Source organism: Somniosus microcephalus, chromosome 7, assembly GCF_052327205.1.
Source record: "Somniosus microcephalus isolate GS21.2 chromosome 7, FLI_Smic_1.0, whole genome shotgun sequence".
In the NCBI taxonomy this organism is placed as follows: domain Eukaryota; kingdom Metazoa; phylum Chordata; class Chondrichthyes; order Squaliformes; family Somniosidae; genus Somniosus; species Somniosus microcephalus.
Genome location: NC_140993.1, coordinates 152,787,264 through 152,807,256, shown reverse-complemented (window position 1 = coordinate 152,807,256; position 19,993 = coordinate 152,787,264). Strand labels below are relative to the sequence as shown.

Genomic DNA, 19,993 nt, shown 5'->3' with positions numbered 1-19,993 from the left:
AATGGTTTCCTGGACCAATATGTCGAGGAACCAACTAGAGATCAGGCCATCTTAGACTGGGTACTATGTAATGAGAAAGGATTAATTAGCAATCTTGTTGTGTGAGGCCCCTTGGGGAGGAGCGATCATAATATGATAGAATTCTTCATTAAAATGGAGAGTGAAGTAGTTGACTCAGAGACTAGGGTCCTGAATTTAAATAAAGGAAACTATGATGGTATGAGGCACGAGTTGGATAGGATGGATTGGGGAACGTTACTTAAAGGGTTGGCGGTGGATAGGCGGTGGATAGGCAAACATTTAAAGATCGCATGGATGAACTACAAAAGTTGTTCATTCCTGTTTGGCATAAAAATAAAACAAAAATGCTGACTCAATCATGGCTAACAAGGGAAATTAGAGATAGCATAAGATCCAAGGAGAGGACATATAATTTGGCTAGAAAAAGCAGCAAACCTGAGGATTGGGAGCAGTTTAGGATTCAGCAAAGGAGGAAAAAGGGATTAATTAAGAGGGGGAAAATAGAGTATGAGAGTAAGCTTGCAGGGAACATAAAAACTTACTGTAAAAGCTTCTATAGATATGTGAAGAGAAAAAGATTAGTGAAGTCAAGCGTAGGTCCCTTGCAGTCAGAGTCAGGGGAATTTATAATGGGGAACAAAGAAATGGTAGACCAATTAAATACATACTTTGGTTCTGTCTTCACAAAGGAGGACACAAATAACCTCCCAGAGATGTCGGGGAACATAGGGTCTAATGAGAGGGGGGAATTGAATGAAATCAGTATTTGTAGGGAAATGGTGTTAGGGAAATTGATGGGATTGAAGGCCGATAAATCCCCAGGGCCTGATAATCTACATCCTAGGGTACTTAAGGAAGTGGCCCTAGAAATAGTAGATGCATTGCTGGTCATCTTCCAAAATTCTGTAGACTCCGGAGCAGTTCCCATGGATTGGAGGATAGCAAATGTAACCCCACTATTTAAAAAGGGTGGTAGAGAAAAAACAGAGAATTACAGACCAGGAAGCCTGACATCGGTAGTGGGGAAAATGCTAGAGTCAATTATAAAAGATGTAATAGCGGAGCACTTGGAAAACAGTGACAGGATCGGACAAAGTCAACATTGGTAAATCATGCTTGACTAATCTACTGGAATTTTTTGTGGATGTAACTGGTAGAATAGATAAGGGAGAACCAGTGGATGTGGTGTATTTGGACTTTCAGAAGGCTTTCGATAAGGTCCCGCATAAGAGATTAGCGTCTAAAGTTTAAGCACATGGGATTGGGGGTGAGGTACTGTCTTGGATAGAGAAGTGGTTGGCAGACAGGGAGCAAAGAGTTGGAATAAACAGGTCTTTTTCCGAGCGGCAGACAGTGACTAGTGGGGTACCGCAGGGATCGGTGCTTGGACCCCAGCTATTCACAATATATATAAATGATCTAGACAAGGGCACCAGATGTAATATCTCCAAGTTTGCAGACAACACAAAGCTGGGTGAGCGTGTGCGCTGTGAGGAGGATGCAGAGAAACTCCAGTATGATTTGGACAGGTTGGGTGATTGGGCAGATGCATGGCAAATGCAGTATAATGTGGATAAATGCAAGGTTATCCACTTCGGTGGCAAAAACAGGAAGGCAATAGATTGGAAAAAGGGGAAGTGCAACGAGACCTGGGTGTCCTTGCGCACCAGTCGCTGAAGGTAAGCATGCAGGTGTAGCAGGCGGTTAAGAAGGCAAATGGTATGTTAGCCTTCATAGCGAGAGGATTTGAGTACAGGAGCAAGGATGTCTTGCTGCAGTTGTACAGGGCCTTGGTGAGACCACAACTTGAGTATGGTGCGCAGTTTTGGTTGCCTTATCTGAGGAAGGATGTTCTTGCCATGGAGAGAGTGCAGCGAAGATTCACCAGACTGATACCTGGGATGGCAGGAATGACGTATGAGGAGAGATTGGGTCGATTAGGCTTATATTCGCTAGAGTTTAGAAGAATGAGAGGGGATCTCATTGAAACTTATAAAATTCTAACAGGACTAGACAGACTAGATGCAGGAAGGATGTTCCTGATGGCGGGGGAGTCCAGAACCAGGGGTCACAGTCTAAGGATAAGGGGTAAGCCATTTAGGACTGAGATGAGGAGGAATTTCTTCACCCAGAGTGTGGTGAACCTGTGGAATTCTCTGCCACTCAGGGCAGTTGAGGCCAATTCATTAAATATATTCAAGAAGGAGTTGGATATATTTCTTTAGGCTAAAGGGATCAAGGGATATGGGGAGAAAGCAGGGACAGGGTACTGAATTTGGATGATCAGCCATGATCTCATTAAATGGCGGAGCAGGCTCGAGGAGCCGAATGGCCTACTCCTGCTCCTATCTTCTATGTTTCTATGTAACCGCTATTCTACTCTCATATTCTCTCTTTGCCAATCTTATTTTCATCTTCACTTCCCCTCTCAACTTATTATATTTGGTCTGGTTCTCTCTTGAAGAATTCACCTGACATGCATCATACACCCTCTTTTTTTGTTTCATCATCTTCTCTATCTCCCTTGTCATCCAAGGAGCCCTTGCTTTGGTTCCCTTACCCTTCCCTCTTGTTGGAATGTACCTAGCCTGTACTTGGAACATCTCCTCCTTAAAGATCACTGTGGTAAACCACTGTTTGTATTCCACTGTGTACATGCCTGGACATGCCTCGGCTGACTCCTCCCACAAGTCCAAGTATAAAGGTGACTGCTCCCCAGCCCTTTGTATTCTGGACCGGTCGACCACTCGAGGCAGACTTTCATTCTTTTGTTAATAAAAGCCTTTAGTTACTCTCTTAACTCTCAGTCTTTTATGAGCAATTGATAGCGCATCAATTTTATTAACAAAATTTTTATAATGGAGAAGATCCTCACACCAGCATGCCTGGACTTAGATCATCGGGAGGCGGACTCATCCACCAAGTTTACTCACTGGCTTAAGTGTTTCGAAAAATTCCTGACCGCCTCCGCAGCAATCAAATCGGACGAGGACAAACTGGATGTCCTGACCTCGAAAGTGAACCACCGAGTGTACTCGGTCATCCAAGACGCGACCTCGTACGCGGACGCTATCAAGCTCCTCAAGGACCAGTACACGCGCCCAGTGAACGAAGTGTACGCCAGGCACCTTCTGGGGAGTCGTAAACAACAACCTGGGGAATCGGCCGTGGAATACCTTCAGGCACTGTCTGTGCTTGGCCGGGCCTGTGGTTGTAAGGATGTAAAGGCCGCCGTGTACACAGAGGAACATATCTGGGACGCTTTTGTAGCGGGCCACAGATCCAATTACACCCGACAGCGACTGTTGGAGCAGAGTGACCTCGACCTCAACAAGGCCTCTGAACTCGCACTATCATTGGATGCAGCCTACCGGGGCATGGATGCCTACTCCTCTGCACCGTGGACGCCGCGGGGAATGACAGCCTGGGACACGGTAGGACCGCCTCATAGCGCCGTGCCACCCCAGCCACACCCCAGCAACGGCCCAACTACCGCAGCAGTGTCCCAAGGCCAGACAGCAGTGCCCCAAGGCCAGAAATGCTACTTCTGTGGCCAGGCAAAACACCCCAGAGCGCGCTGCCCGGCGAAAAACGCGATCTGCTCGGGCTGCGGGAAGAAGGGACACTACGCTAGCGTCTGCAGGGCCAAAGCCACCCCGAACCCCAGCAGCGCCGCGTGTGGGCCATGCGGGCCGCCATCTTGGGCCTCCCCGGCCATGTGCGAACCACCGGTACAGCAGCCATTTTGGACGCCTCCAGCCACATGGGGATCATGGACGCTGCCATCTTGGACGACAGCCGGAACGCAGCAGGCCCCCCACACCGCCTCATCTGATACCCGCAGCGACACACCGACCCCTACGCTGGCATCCGTTACACTGGACCAAGCGAGACCGCACCAGCTGGCCAGTTCCACAATGGACATTAAGGTAAATGGTCACGATACAATCTGCCTTTTTGACTCTGGGAGCACGGAGAGCTTCATCCACCCCGACACGGTGCGGCGTTGCTCTCTCCCAGTCCTGCCTGCGCACCAGCGGATTTCTATGGCCTCCGAGTCCCAGTCGGCGGACATCGGCGGCTACTGCGTGGTGACACTCGTAGTAGACGGGACTGTGTACGATCATTTTAAACTTCTGGTCCTGCCCGATCTCTGTGCTGCCGTCCTGCTGGGGTTAGATTTTCAGTGCCACCTTAAAAGTGTTACGATGGCGTACGGTGGACCCCTACCCCCACTCACAGCCCGCAGCCAGCAGCTTCCAAATTGCCCACCGCGCACCAGGTGCAACCTCTCCACACTCAGAGTCACCCCCCCCCCACTGTTTGCTAACCTCACCCCCGACTGTAAGCCCATCGCCACAAAGAGCAGGCGATACAGTGCCGGGGACAGGGTTTTCATTAAAACCGAAGTGGAGCGGCTCCTGAAGGAAAGGATTATTGAGGGCAGCACCAGCCCCTGGCGAGCCCAGGTTGTGGTCGTTAAGACCGGCGAGAAGCAGCGCCTGGTCATCGACTACAGCCAGACAATAAATCGCTACACCCTGCTGGACGCCTACCCACTCCCCCGCATAGCTGATATGGTCAACCAGATCGCGCAGTACCGCGTCTTCTCGACCATTGACCTGAAATCAGCGTACCACCAGCTCCCTATCCGCCCTGAGGACCGCCAGTATACTGCCTTTGAGGCAAACGGCCGCCTCTATCACTTCCTTAGGGTTCCCTTTGGCGTCACCAACGGGGTCTCCGTCTTCCAAAGGGAGATGGACCGGATGGTAGATCAAAATGCGTTGCAGGCCACTTTCCCATATCTGGACAATGTGACCATCTGCGGCCGTGACTTGCAGGACCATGACGCAAACCTCGAGAAATTCCTCCGCACCGCCCAACTCCTGAACCTGACATATAACAAGGAGAAGTGCATATTCCGCACAAACCGCCTCACCATCCTTGGCTGTGTTGTGGAACACGGAGTCATCGGCCCCGACCCCGACCGGATGCGTCCCCTTATGGAACTCCCACTGCCCCACTGCCTCAAGGCCCTGAAGAGGTGCCTAGGGTTTTTCTCCTATTACGCCCAGTGGGTCCCCTACTATGCGGACAAGGCCCGTCCACTGATCAAGTCCACCTCTTTTCCCTTGACGGCAGAGGCCCGCTTAGCCTTCCACCGTATCAAGGAGGACATTGCCAAAGCCACCATGCACGCAGTGGACGAATCCATCCCCTTCCAGGTGGAAAGCGACGCGTCCGACTTTGCCCTGGCCGCTACCCTCAATCAGGCGGGGAGACCCGTGGCCTTCTTTTCACGAACCCTCCAAGGCCCGGAGACCAGACACTCCGCTGTTGAGAAGGAGGCCCAGGCGATTGTGGAGGCTGTGCGTCATTGGAGGCACTACCTAGCCGGAAAACGATTTACCCTGCTCACTGACCAGCGTTCAGTTGCTTTCATGTTTAACAACAAGCAGAGGGGCAAAATCAAAAATGACAAGATCTTGAGGTGGAGAATCGAACTTTCCACCTACAATTACGAGATCTTGTACCGGCCCGGGAAGCTCAATGAACCCCCGGATGCGCTATCGCGTGGCACCTGCGCCAGCGCGCAGATCGATAGACTGCGGGCCCTCCACAATGACCTCTGCCACCCGGGGGTCACCAGGTTCTTCCACTTCATCAAGGCCCGCAACCTGCCTTACTCTATTGAGGAGGTCAGGACCATGACCAGGAACTGCCAAGTCTGCGCTGAGTGCAAACCGCACTTTTATAGACCAGACAGGGCCCACCTGATAAAAGCCACTCGCCCCTTCGAGCGCCTGAGCGTTGATTTTAAAGGGCCTCTCCCCTCCTCCGACCGCAATGTGTACTTCCTCAATATTATTGATGAGTGCTCCCGTTTCCCGTTCGCCATCCCCTGCCCGGACATGACCAGTGCCACGGTCATTAAATGTCTGAACGACCTCTTCACCCTGTTCGGTTTCCCCAGCTATATCCATAGCGACCGGGGCTCATCGTTTATGAGCGACGAACTCCGTCAGTACCTGCTAACTAGGGGTATTGCCACAAGCAGGACCACCAGTTACAACCCCGGGGGAACGGACAGGTGGAAAGAGAAAATGCGAAGTTTGGAAGACCGCCCTGCTAGCCTTAAGGTCTAGGGGCCTTCCAACCTCCCGCTGGCAGGATGTGCTCCCCGATGCGCTGCACTCTATTCGGTCACTGCTCTGCACTGCCACTAACGCCACCCCTCATGAGAAAATGTTTGTCTTCCCAAGGAAGTCCACATCGGGGACATCGCTACCCGCCATGGCTGACGTCCCCAGGGCCAGTCCTACTGAGAAGACACGTGAGGACCCATAAAACGGACCCCCTGGTCGAGAGGGTCGACCTCCTCCACGCCAACCCCCAGTATGCTTACATTGCATACCCGGACGGGCGGGAGGACACAGTCTCCATAAGAGACCTTGCACCCTCGGGGGCCGCAGTAACCCACTACTCACTACCACCCCCCCCCCCACGACCCGATATCCAGCCCCAGCAGACGGCAGGCCTGGGCCCCGCGACCCGCTCGACATCTACGAGGACGACACGCCTGTGCCACAGCCTACGCAGGACTCGACGCCGGAAGCTCCACTACCCCTGCCGTCGCCACGCCGGTCACAGCGGCAGACAAGACCTCCGGAGAGACTCCAATACACTAACTTTTAATACACTTCACCCCGCCGGACTCAATTTTAAACAAGGGGTGAATGTGGTAAACCACTGTTTGTATTCCACTGTGTACATGCCTGGACATGCCTCGGCTGACTCCTCCCACAAGTCCTAGTATAAAGGTGACTGCTCCCCAGCCCTTTGTATTCTGGACCGGTCGACCACTCGAGGCAGACCTTCATTCTTTTGTTAATGAAAGCCTTTAGTTACTCTCTTAACTCTCAGTCTTTTATGAGTAATTGATAGCGCATCAATCACCCATTGTTCCATGACAGTTTTTCCTGTCAGTCTTTGGTTCCATTTTACCCTGGCTAGATCCTTTCGCATCCCATTGAAGTTAGCCCTATTCCAGTTTAGAAGTTCCACTCTAGATTGTTTCTTGCTCCTCTCCATTGCTAATCTAAATCTTATGATACGATGATCACTCGTACCCATGTGTTCTTCCACAGACACTTGGTCGACCTGGCCCACCTCATTCCCCAGCACCAGATCCAGCAATGCCTCCTTCCTAGTTAAGCCAAGAACATACTGGTCAAGGAAATTATTTGGAGTCACAGGGCATTGTTGATAACTATTTATAGTAATGGTATCCATCACAGGCAAACATTCACTACAAATTACAATCATATAAGCGTATACTTTTAAGATTTTAAGTCGAACAAGCATTTAGAAAATATCTGAAATGAGTCAAAAAGACCAAGATCCAATGTCTACAGACATGATCTAAATTTAATCATTAGGGCGGCAGAAAATTCCATTTTAAATAAAGAAATCTTTGATGCTCAGCACTTTACCAGAGTGAAGAAAGTCTGCAAACCTTGTAAGTAGACTTTTGGTGTGAACCACCCACCCCACCCCACCCCACCCCAAACATAATAGTCTGTCTTTACTAATTAAAAAAATGCTACTGAAATTATCTAGTCTCCCCTGAAAACTGCAATCCTTGTTTTGCACATGCATCAGAGGATACTGTATTGTGTATCAAACAACAAATAAAAGAGAAGAGCTTCACATCCAAAATGTATTCTGGGATGAAATTGGTGTATGAAAAAGTTTCAAATTCAAAGGAAACATTTCATATATTGTGGAGAGAAATTCAAACAGCAATTGAAACAATATATACCAATAATCAGGCAAGTGCTGTAAGCAGACCTTTTCAGAGAGCACTGCAGATCACTAAGGGGTTAAACTAATTAACTTTGGTTTAATCATGAAGAAATCTCCTACCATTGCTGCTGTGTAGCCTGAGATTGCTTCTATGTTATCACAAAACACATAACATATGCAATAGTAAGTTACTTGCAGGGCCCCAAGTGCTCAGTGATTTTGACTGTGAAACTGGCACAGAATTCTGTCTTTGTCATAAAAGTTCCCCTCTGTTTCTTTCTCCTTCCCTAAATAGCTTTCACTACTAGAGCTGCACTAGAACCAATGGCTGAGGTACCAAAAACAATGGACTCAGTTGACAACAATGTTCTAATCCGCATTAATTTGCAGTTTAATAATTTCCATACAGCTCCTTAATTAGCTGGCTTTGCAGAATCTCTGAAACCAGCTTGTGAGCCCCTAATGGGTGTCCTTTGTTCAAAATGTTTCGAGTGTATATACAAATTATGACCTAGACTTTCGGCCTTCCATATCCAATTTATCAACAGATCTGGGGCAGGCAGAGATGGAATTCAGGGATGCCTCCCCACCAATAAAGTGCCCTGTCCTTTCAGGGGAACCTGCACCTACCCATATGTAGGTTGGTGCATGGTAAAGATGTGCAAATGAGGAAAACACTGTTTTTCCCATCATTTGCTCTCTGGTAACACCAGATGCTGCAGCCATCTGTTAGGCCCCAGCTTTCGGAGATCGTCAGAGGTGGCAGCGTGGCATAAACTGAAGAGGGGCCTGTGCAAGCACTCTCAGAGCACAGCATCCATTAGTGTAATGCCACGTTCTTGAAATAATTTATTGTTTTACAAAGGCAGTTCGCTGGCCACCTCTCTCCCATTGCAGCAGGCCCTGAGGCTTGTTGCAGCAAATCCCCGGCAGAGGCCAGGTGACCATCTCCACATGTAAATGACCCTGGGGCCAGAATTATAGCTAGGGTCAGAGGGGCACCTCACCTCTCACTGAAGGTGTGAGGGAGGGAGTTAGTGAGGGCAGCAAGCTAAGGCCCACATCTCTTAGCATGGTGAACACTGAATGGGCCTTAGTTTGCTGTAGGAGTGAATCTAACGGTGTCTGCCATTAGTTAGACTTGCCTTTGCACGTTTAAATTTTTTGCGTGGCAAGTTGCTAAAAATGCAAACAGATAACGTTGCAATGAGGGAAATTGGGGATCTGGGATCTGAGTGAAGAGGACAAGCAACTCTGTATATCCTTAAAATCAGAATGAAGGATTGTGAAATTAACAGCGCAAGGACTGAGAAGGACGTGTAAATTAGAGTGGGTGAATTCAATGCCAAATCAGGTACAGAAAGAGAATAAAGAGAGGGAAAGAAAGATTGGATTACGAGAGAAAGAAAAAAGAGACAGAAAGGAAAGTAAAAAAAATTAAATTTTATATTTTTAAAATCTCCAACAACAATTAAAACCTAAACGAATGAGATGCCACACTTGTAATAGTTAATTTTCAGTGCCAAAGAGTTTGTTTGTCTGTAATTAACACTTATCACATCATTAAAAGGGTACTTAGACTGAAATGGACAAGACTTAATTTTCAGTGGCAAGTTTAATTCATATCTACCACGCAAATGCAGCAACATCACGCCACTCAATGCATTTCAATGGTGAACCAGATAGCGTGATGCCGTTTTCATGAAGCTAATGGCAGAGCAGCGCAACTTTGACAGCAACTTTTGGATTTCCGCATTCAATCGCACATCTGCTTTCGTCTGAAGTTGCTGTAGCATTTGAGCATAAATAATGGGGCGCACCATTAGGCTCACCATTATTTTGACAGCAAATTATGGTAGTAAGTTTTTTTCTAATTTTCAACTCCAAAAACATATGCACTTGTTTGTTTAATTTGTAATGATGCCTCCCCTTCATTTGAGATAAGCATATGTTATTGAACGTAACACCAACTGGTTACTGTGTCTTGCTGTCAACAGCAAGCAATGGACTTGTCCACACTTTAAACATACAAGGATGTACAATGCTGTAATTTTAAACTTTAATTTTAAATGGGAAAAGTTGTCTGAATAGTATTTTAATAATTAGGCTCCACTCATCATATCAGGAATATAGGAACATAGGAACAGGAGTAGGCCATTCCGTCCTTCCAGCCTGTTATGCTATGCACTTTACACAAAGAACACCAGTTTATCTGGACTCCACTTAATATTTAAGTGCCACGTTTTAAAAAAAATTTCTGGGGATGTGCACAACATCACATTTATTGCCTACCCCTAATTGCCCTGAGTAGGTGGTGGTGGGATTTCTCCTTGAACCACTGCAGTCCTGTGGTGATAGTGGCCTAGAAATTCGGGAGTTTAGCGCCGGCCATTAGGACCCATATTGATGAAAAAATGCTGGCCGACTCACTTCCACCAGCTTCCGGCAGGACCCGTGGTGGCCGCCATTTTCAGCAGGTCGGCAGCGCTGCTGTTGCCAGTGCTCGCTAGAGAAATGGAAATGAGGCACATCGTGAGGTCAATGGGTGTGCAACACTCACTTGATGCATGTTCTGCCATTTTCGACGTCGCCGCTCCACTTACCGCCCTCTCTTAATCACGACCAGCTGACCAAGCGTTCAGCAGCAGAAAGACGGCCCAAGCAGTGCTATCTACAGGGATCATCAACAACAACTTGCAGCTGACATGGTTTCTCAGTTTGACTGGCTCTGTCTAAGTTTTTGCAACTCTTGCAGCTTTCTAAACTTGTTTAAAGTTTCTGAGTTCGCAGGGAGTGTTGCTACAAGTGGAGAACGCCTTCATTCTCATTAAAGGCTTCTGCTCACACCACTTGCTCACAGTCATGGGCACTCTACTTGCAGTCCCCCTTGCAGTTGAGTATCTTCGGTAGAGGGAACAGAGGCAGTGAAGAAGAGGAGAAGATGCTCACAGAGGGAGGAGGAGGAGGGGCAGGAGGGCTCTCAACAAGAGGCCTTACCCACCTAGGGTCTGCCGAGAACACTTCTCTTACCTCCACTTAAGCGAAGAGCAGTGTATTCAGAGGCTCCGCTTCACCATGGAGATGGTCACAGACCTGCCTCAGTAGCACTCAAGGTCACCGTGGCCCTCAATTTCTTCGCCAGTGGAGCTTTCCAGTCTGCAGCAGGAGACATAGCTAACATCTACCAGTTCGCCGTCCAGCGTTGCATTTGGGAGTTCACAGAGGCACTGTACTCCAGGAGAAGGGGCTTCATTGTCTTCTGTCTGAACAGAAAGAAATATGACAAGCACGCATGTGGCTTTGCCAGGATAGCGGGCTTCGCCATGGTGCAGGGTGCAATCGACTGCACCCACGTGGCTTTGCGGGCATCGTGTACCAATCCTGAGATGTACTGTAACCACAAAGGCTACCACTCACTTATGTGCAGTTGTTGTGCAACCACGCCCAGCGCATCCTGAAGGTGAATGCCCGCTATTCTGGAAGCAGTCAGGATGTCTTCATCCTGCGCCAGTCCGGTATGCCAGCAATCTTCGAGCAACCACATCAAATTCAAGGGTGGCTGCTCGGAAGCCCTGCACCTGGCTGGTGACTCCCCTCCATAATCCCACCATTCGTGCCCAGCACTCACATAATGACATCCATGCTGCCACCCGGAACACCACCGTGCAGACCATCAGGGTGCTCAAGCAAGGGTTCTGCTGCCTTGAATGCTCGGGAGGAACCCTCCGATACTCACCGGAGCAGGTGTCCCATTTCATGGTGGTCTACTGGATGCCCCACAACTTGGCCATCATGAGGGTGCAGCCCTTGCCACCAGGGACTGCGGGACCACCTCAGGAGGAGGAGGGGTTGGAAGAGGAGAAGAAAGAGGAAGAGGACGAAGAGGAAGAGGAAAAGGAGGGAGGGAGGAGGCAGGCAGCAGATCCCCATTCCAAACAGGCTGTCTGTGAATGCCTCATCAGACTCTGGTGACTGAAACCCCAGATCCTCATTGCTCACCACTTCCACATCATACCATCCCTCTGTCATGGAACATAACAGCGTCCTCCTGGGCACAAAGCTGAAATAAGAGCCACCACAAATCACACATTCCAAACAAAAGTCATAAATTTATCCGAATGCAAACAAAATTACAATATCAACAAATCGCCCTTGTGCATTCCCTTAGTGTCTGTCATTCATGTGCCTTTACCTACTCTAGTGCTCATATATAGTGCTCCCCCAGTGGCTGCAGCATGGCTGGTGGAAGACTGCTGACGTTCAGTGGAGGAGACTACAGATGGCAATCCAAGATGACCTCGACCAGCTCTGGACCTAGAAGGCCCGGCTATAGGCTGCACCACCTTGGCAGGGGCGGCAGCAGTCTGGGCTGACTAGCTGACAGGCAGTGGCAAGGGCAATGACAAGGGCAATGGCGGAGTGGCAGCGGTGGGAGTAGGAATACTGTCATCCTGAGAGAGGACAGCAGGTTCTTGCTCCACAGTCCCACTGCCAATCCCCCGAAGAGGCGTCGCCTCAGCATTCCTAGCAATCTGTTGTAGGACAGATTGCTGGCCTGCTGTGACACCCTGCAAGCCCCTTTCAACACTCGTAAACACAACGACGATGGCAGCAATATGAGTTTGCGCGCCAGCAAGTTGAGTCTGCAGGAGAACAGTCAGTGCACCACTGCAGCACTGAGACGTTGGGTCGCTTCCACCTGTGCTGCAATGGAATCTGCGATATCGCCCATCACGCACAGCATCATGGCTGGGTCCACAAGGTCTCTCCTGGAGTGGTCCATCATTTCCATCCTGGAAATCATAGACTCCAAGCTCTGCGCAAAGCCCTGGCCAATGTTGGAGCAAGACTTCTCCATTTTCCTTGACATTGACAAGTGGCTCTCTGGCAGTCTTGCCATTGCACCTAGCATTTCCGTGTGCATGGCCATCACTCTTCTTCTGATGGCCACCCCATCGAGGTCATCATCTGAGTTGTGTGTAGCAGAACTTGTGTGTGAACTCGCCCTCCGGGGAGTTGGCACCCGAGCTACCATTTCCCCCAGGCCTTGCTGCAGCCCACTCGTGCCCGGTGCCTCACCATGTGCAGATCCCGCCTCTTTACTACCCGAAGTAGTGCCATTTTCTGAGCTGGTGTCTGCGAGTGACAAGTGCAGTGCCAGTGTCTCTTCTTCTTGTTCGTCGTCTCCTTCAGTTCGGTCACCATGAGGGACAGGCTGGCCTGCTGACAGTTCTGGGGTATCTGAAAGCAGAAAGGCACAAGGGTCGAGTTGTGCTGAGGGGAAGGGGGGGAAAGAAAGAGATCAATGCATACACCATCAGCAGCTTGTAAGTGAGAAGAGATTGTGGGATGAGGGGTAAGTGGAATGTGAGAAGAAGGATTAGGGATGACCATACGGTCATCATCAGCAACGGCTTCAACTTCTCGGCTGGCCACGGACTCGGTCACTGCCACTCCAATAATTTCAAACACTGATTCCTCCAGGTCGGTGAGGTTCCGTAGTGTGGATTGGCTGCCTCCCGTCTGCCGTTGCTCCCTCCTGTTATGTGCCACCTTTGCCTGCAAGAGAAGGGGACATGTGTCAGTGAATGTAGCACAATGTGTTCAGGTGATGTGCCTGCCATAGTTGAATAGCTGTCAGTGTGTGCAAGATGTGAGATGTGGGTGTGAGTGTTGCAGCAGTGGTAAGGTTGTGAAGGCGAAGTGAAGCCATGATTGTGAGTTATGAGTGGTGATAGCTAGAGATTGTTGGTAGGTGAGTGATAGGGGTGTGGTGCATTGAGCAATGTGTGAGGCTTGTTGTGCAGATGGTGGGATATGGCATTTGCTGAAACCTTCACTCACCTTGACCTGCCGTGTGAGGTCATTAAACCCTTTTCCGGCACTGGATGTAGGTCCTTGGGACCACACTGGGGGACATGACGGAGTCAGCTATCACCTCCCAAAGCCTTCAGCATACGGCTTTGGATGGCCTCCTTCCAGCCTGCGGCTACAGGACAGCCTGCCTTCGTTGCCCAGCCAGGATCAAGGCCTCCAGGTGCAGCATTTGAAAAGCTTCTTGCTCACTCCCTTGGTTGCTTTGCCATTGCTTGCTCTACAATGACAATGAGGTGCTTCTAAAACAATGCACCTCCCCTTTAAATTGTGCAAAGAGCCTACCCAAACATTATTGGCCATTAGCCTGCACCCGATATTGGCTGTCCCCCCACCCCTCGTTGTACGCTGAGCCAATTAGCAGCATGTCTCGCGCTGAGATCAGCGCACCAATCCTTATAATGAGCAGGCAGCATGAATTTTGGATGCAGCCAGCACCACTTTGAACGGACACAGGCAAATAGCGCTGGCCCGTGACACCGCCCGTTTTCGGGCAATATCCAATTTCTAGGCCAGTGTTCCCACAATGGCGTTACATAGGACCGTCCAACATTTCTCTTATAATTCTGTTTTGTTGCAGTTTTCTTACAACTAAGTGGTTTGCTAGGCCTTGTCAGAGGGCATTAAGAGTCAACCACATTTACATCACATGTAGGCCAGGTACTGGTGACAAGTTCCTTCATTATTAAACCAGTTAGGTTTTTGACAATCCGGTAGCTATAGAGAACAAATTCCTGGTGCTAGCCCATAAATTACCAGATTCAAACTTCCTTTTCATGTTAATCATTAAATCAAATGATTGAAGAAATGAAAATATTTATGGGACTAGCTCTGAAGAAGACAGTAAACCAGTGAAATGTCTCTTATATACCAGCTCACTGGATACGACAGGTTTGATTAGCACCCTGTTCAAACTGACACTATAAATTGATGTACAGTAATACTTTCTTTTACTTACTTTATCACAGGAGTAAAGAGACTATGAAGTCGGTAGTAAAGCCTCACACCCTGTCAAACAAAAGACAACATTATTCTTTCTGCTAGAAACAAATCACAAGTAATTTAGAGACTCTAATTAGCAGTGTGTTTATTAGCTTCCTATTGCTTATTCTTCTCTGACTTCATGGATTGTGTTATTATGGCTTTTCGCTCTGATGCTCTGATTACTCTTCTGTACCATGCATTCTAAGTACTTCCTAAAATTCCTTTATTTTCTAACAAGTCTTGCCCTTTAATTTCACACTTGCATAAACTGTTACAACTCTCACTCCTTCCCTCCATTCCACCTTCTTTCTCTCTCTCCCTTCTCCTCCTCTTCTCTGACCCATGCCCACACACTGCACTCCCCCTGTCCACTACCTCTCGCCTCCTGTCGATCCACCTTCTCTCCTTTTCTCGCTTGCCTCACCTCCTTTCCTTCCCCTCCCCATCTGCTCCTCTCTCCCTCCCCTCCTCTCTTCTCCCACTCTTCCCTTCCTCAGCTCTCCGTCTCTCCACTTCCCTTCCTCAGCTCTTCGTCTCTCCACTTCCCTTCCTCAGCTCTCCCCCATGCCTCCCCTCCTCTCCTCTCCCCTTCATCTCCTCTCCACCTCACCTATCCCAGTCTCCCTATTAGTTTTCATCCTCTCCCTCCTCTCTCTCTACCCTCCGCTCCTCTCCCCCTCTTTACCATGCCAACTTCCCCCTCTCCTCATCCTCATCATATCCCCATCCACTGACCCTCTCATTTCCCCCTCTCTTCTTCTCTTCCCCCCTTCCCTTCTGAAAAATGCCCTTGGTCTTGAATGCTGGTGTGCAATACCACGGCAAATCGACTAATCTGCATTACAACTGTAACAACAACACCTTGTATTTATATAGCGCCTTTAATGTAGTAAAACGTCCCAAGGTGCTTCACAAAAGCGTTATAAAGCAAAATTTGATACCAAGCCACACAAGGAGAAACTAGGGCAGGTGACCAAAAGCTCGGTCAAAGAGGGAGGTTTTAAGGAACGTTTTAAAGGAGGAAAGAGAGGTAGCGAAGCGGAGAGTTTTAGGCAGGGAATTCCAGAGCTTAGGGCCTAGGCAACAGAAGGCAGGGCCACCAATGGTGGAGCAATTAAAATCAGGGATGCTCAAGAGGCCAGAATTAGAGGAGCGCAGATACCTCAGACGGTTGTGCAGCTAGAGGAGATTACAGAGATAGGGAGGGACAAGGCCAAGGAGGGATTTGAAAACAAGGATGAGAATTTTAAAATCGAGGCGTTGCTTAACCGGGAGCCAATGTAGGTCTGCGAGCACAGGGGTGATGGGTGAACGGGACTTGGTGTGAGTTAGGACACAGGCAGCAGAGTTTTGGATGACCTCAAGTTTACGTAGGGTAGAACGTGGGAGGCCAGCCAGGAGTGCATTGGAATAGTCAATTCTAGAGGTAACAAAGGCATGGATGAGGGTTTCAACAGCAGATGAGCTGAGGCAGGGGCGGAGTTGAGCGATGTTACAGATGTGGAAATAGGCGGTCTTAGTTCTGGTGCGGATATGTGGTCAGAAGTTCATTTCAGGGTCAAATATGACACCAAGGTTGCGAACAGTCTGGTTCAGCATCAGACAGATGCTAGGGAGAGGGATGGAGCCGGTGGCTAGGGAACCGAAGTTTGTGGTCAGCCGTGTCAAAGGTGCCAAAGCTGGACGACAGTGGAGAGGCGTTGGAGGAGGATGAAGTGGTCAACCGTGTCAAAGGCTGTAGTCTAGATGTTGAATAATAGATACAAATCATGGGCTCTCGTGGGTCTTCTGTAAGTGATGCCAGTGTAAGATGCATTAAGCCTGGATATTCCTTTACTGGAAATGTTAATACCAGACAGAAAGACTTAAAGATTTTGGTTTCATAAGACCCGAAATGCCGGGGACTGGGAAGGGTGTAAAGTGGGTGGATCGCACACCAGGGGCAGGGAATTTGAGGTGTGACAGTTCCATCTAATTGCAGCCCAAATTCAAATTGTGGGAGGAGACAGGTGATGCTTCGACCTGCACCTTTTACATCCTAGGGCTACTTTTGGGCATAGCTGGGAGAGTTCTCGGGCTACTCCAGAATTCTGCCCATTATGCCCCTTAAGCCCAATGGGTTGTTCGCCAGCTTAGAGCTGGCATGAGTCCGATCGAGGGTCTGTTATAGATTAATTTGAATAGTGCTTTGGCCCACGCAGTATATATTTAAAGTGCTTCAACTTTTCCTTCAACAATTGCCACAAAATATTGTAGGACATAACTATCAAACCTTCCCAGTACTGTTAGAGAGCCTAAAAACAGCTGTTCTCGCTTCACAATTCATCATGGCCAACGTCTTCTGCGCACCCACAAGGTTTCAACACACGCGCAGATGAGCTGAGCCATGATGCATCATAAGGTGAGTAAAACTAGCTCCATATAAGTGGATTTTGCAGTGCTAGTGCGAACAGCGCAAATGGCAGCCAGGAAAGTGTATTGTCCGCTCCAAAGTGGACAGTTGGCTATTATTAACCATTGTAATTGTTTGAACATGTGCCACTTATCATATCAATACTGCTCTGTTCAATTTGCAATTCATCAAAAACCTTGGAATTGCCACACTGCCTGATTAAAATGTAACATTTCCCCCAAAACTTCAAGCTTTCTGCAGCATGGAAACTTATTCATTTCCCAATGGTCTAATTTCCACAAGTACAGCAGTTTTATCACCAATAAACTCACACCATGGACATTTTTCTCTCCAACTAATTAGCATTAGATTATTTTTTCCTAAAGGCTACATAAGGCTACAAAAGAAAGCAAGGAACATCAAAAGCTAATTTGTCCTATTTATTAGTTCATTCTCTGGATGTGGGTGTCGCTGGCAAGGCCAGCATTTATTGCCCATCCCTAGTTGCCCTTGAGAAAGTGAACCTTCTGCTTGAACCACTGCAGTCCGTCTGGCAAAGGTACTCCCAGAGACAATGAATGAACGGTGATGTATGTCCAAGTCGGGATGGTATATGACTTGGGAGAGGAATTGTGTATTGAGTCTGTGCTTTCCAACAGACCGTGTATAATGAGCACCATTGTGGATTCTACTTGATTGGTTATGTCAGGAAGGTGTCTAACCACAGATAGAGCTCTGTGAAGTTCTCCCTGATTCCTAAAAATAATTGAGTGAATCTCCAGGATATCAGACAATCATTAAATTCTTCAACTCTGACCAAGTTGCATTTCACTGATGACATTTTTATTCTTCTAGCAGCAGAGTCTTCACAGACAGCATTTGGTCATCCTCACAGACAGCATTTGGTCATCCAGGTCTATAGTTAACCTTATAACCTCAATCAGATTCTAAATTAGAGATTCATTCAGTTTATTTTTAAAGGTACTAACTGACCAGCAGTCAGTTGTGGTGACTCATATATATATATATAATATATAGTACTCAATGAGGAAAACAGATGTGAACACTAATTTTGTTTTAAGATTATTAATTCTGTATTTAGGTCATCTAGTTCCATAATTTAGGTTCACAAAAAATTCAAAAGGTAAAGCCTATACCAAACTTATAATGAAGATGCCTACAATGAATGTAATTAAATTACAAAATCTACTTTAGAATACCTAGCTTGAAAAATCTGGGAGAGCTTGTGAGCATCCAAAATTTACATATTAATATAATGTGGGACATGACTCCAGCAAATTTAAAATTCTTGGAATTCATCCGAATAACACAGAAACCATAGGGGTTATGTGCAATGTATAAGTGTATGATTCACTGACTTTTAACCAAAAGATGCAGAATTATTGCTGTTGTTTTTGATTACTACTTGGAACCAAAGAGGTTGAAATGATAAAGGGAAAGTTTTACCACATTCAAGAATCTTTAATTCTGCTGCTTAAAGCTGTTCATTCCACAATTTATTTTTTAGATTGCCAGGATATTTATATTATGACTGCATAAGAATTTTTTGGTCAGTATAAATAGCAACATTGTAAACATGTTTATATACTTTCTTTTAGAATGCATACACAATTTTGCTAAAATGTTTAAACACATAAACCTGCACGAAAGCATTTATGATGTACACATAGCGACCAAAGGAACTCTCATCCTTACACGCCACAGCCAAAATTCCACATTAGTAATTTATTGTACCATCTAAAAATCTGTAATACATCCCATTTTATTTTCAATAATTACTTTAATAATTCCATTTTATTGACCTGTTCTCTAAGATGGTAACGGTACTCAGTTTGTAATCAGGTCTCCAAACAGCTAATACAAAAACAAAATACAGGAAACTTTCGTTTAACCGGAGGTTAAAAGTCTGGAAAGCTCTATCTACCGGCAAAATTCAGGAGCCGTTTTCTATAAGTTTTTTTACTTCTCGTTGCTTTTTTTTTCCCAGTCAGGCTCTGCAAGGTCTGTAGCTAAGCAACAGCTTCAGCTAGAGACGCTTGCAGCTGCAGCTGACTGTTTTGAAGCTGTTGCTAAGCAACAGGGTTTGTTGATTCACACGGAGCTGAAAAGCTCTGTATGTTTCAACATTAGAGCTGGTTTATACGGCAGTTTTGATCTAACGGCACCAGCTCGGTCCCGTCAGTGCCGGGTACCAGAAAGTTTCCTGTACTGCGGATGCTGGAAATCTGAAATAAAAACAGAAAATGCTGGAGATACTCAGCATCTGTGGAAATTACTACTTGGAAGCATCTGTGGAAAGAGAAACAGAGTTAACGTTTCAGGTCAACCTGCCTGACCTGAGGGCATCAACCTGAAACGTTAACTCTGTTTCTCTCTCCACAGGTGCTGACTGACCTGTTGAGTATTCCCAGCATTTTCTGCTTTTACTCCAAAAGCTAAGCTATTCATGCATTTAGCACAGCAATAGAGCAACATATATTTCTAATAAAGTTACTTAAAAATTGGATGTTACTGCAGGCAGAGCACTAACTTTATTCTTAAAAAGATCTAAGGCTAATATTAAACCATACAACAGGTTTGAGTCAGAATAAACTGATGCATTTTCCAACAGGTAATGCGCATTTCAAAAGGAATATTATCTAAAATCAACAAACTTACCAGCAACTTTTTAAAAGTTTTCTAATAACTATTAAGAGGTACAGTTACATAAATGGAATAGGCAGTTTTTAACCTAACAAAAATGTAATAGAAAATCCTATTCTCTACATTTTGTAAAATGTTTTTTGTTGAGTCTTTCTCCCAGCAATGTGAAAATGTCAATGCTGGGGAATGGAATATTTTTCCACAATGGACACCCAGTATCAGTATCAAGCACTCCTTGGTCATATATAG

The 19,993-nt window shown here is 47.1% G+C and overlaps 1 protein-coding gene across 8 annotated transcripts in view; it reads right to left on the bottom strand.

Annotated features, from left to right (window-relative positions):
• The window catches only part of prex2 (phosphatidylinositol-3,4,5-trisphosphate-dependent Rac exchange factor 2), a 943,088-nt gene that overhangs the window by 620,950 nt on the left and 302,145 nt on the right, over positions 1–19,993 (bottom strand). For all 8 annotated transcript variants that reach the window (XM_085993112.1, XM_085993115.1, XM_085993113.1 and 5 more), the window contains one exon: positions 14,663–14,712. In XM_085993112.1, coding sequence (XP_085849238.1) covers positions 14,663–14,712 — 50 coding nt within the window. The remainder of the gene's footprint in view (positions 1–14,662; positions 14,713–19,993) is intronic.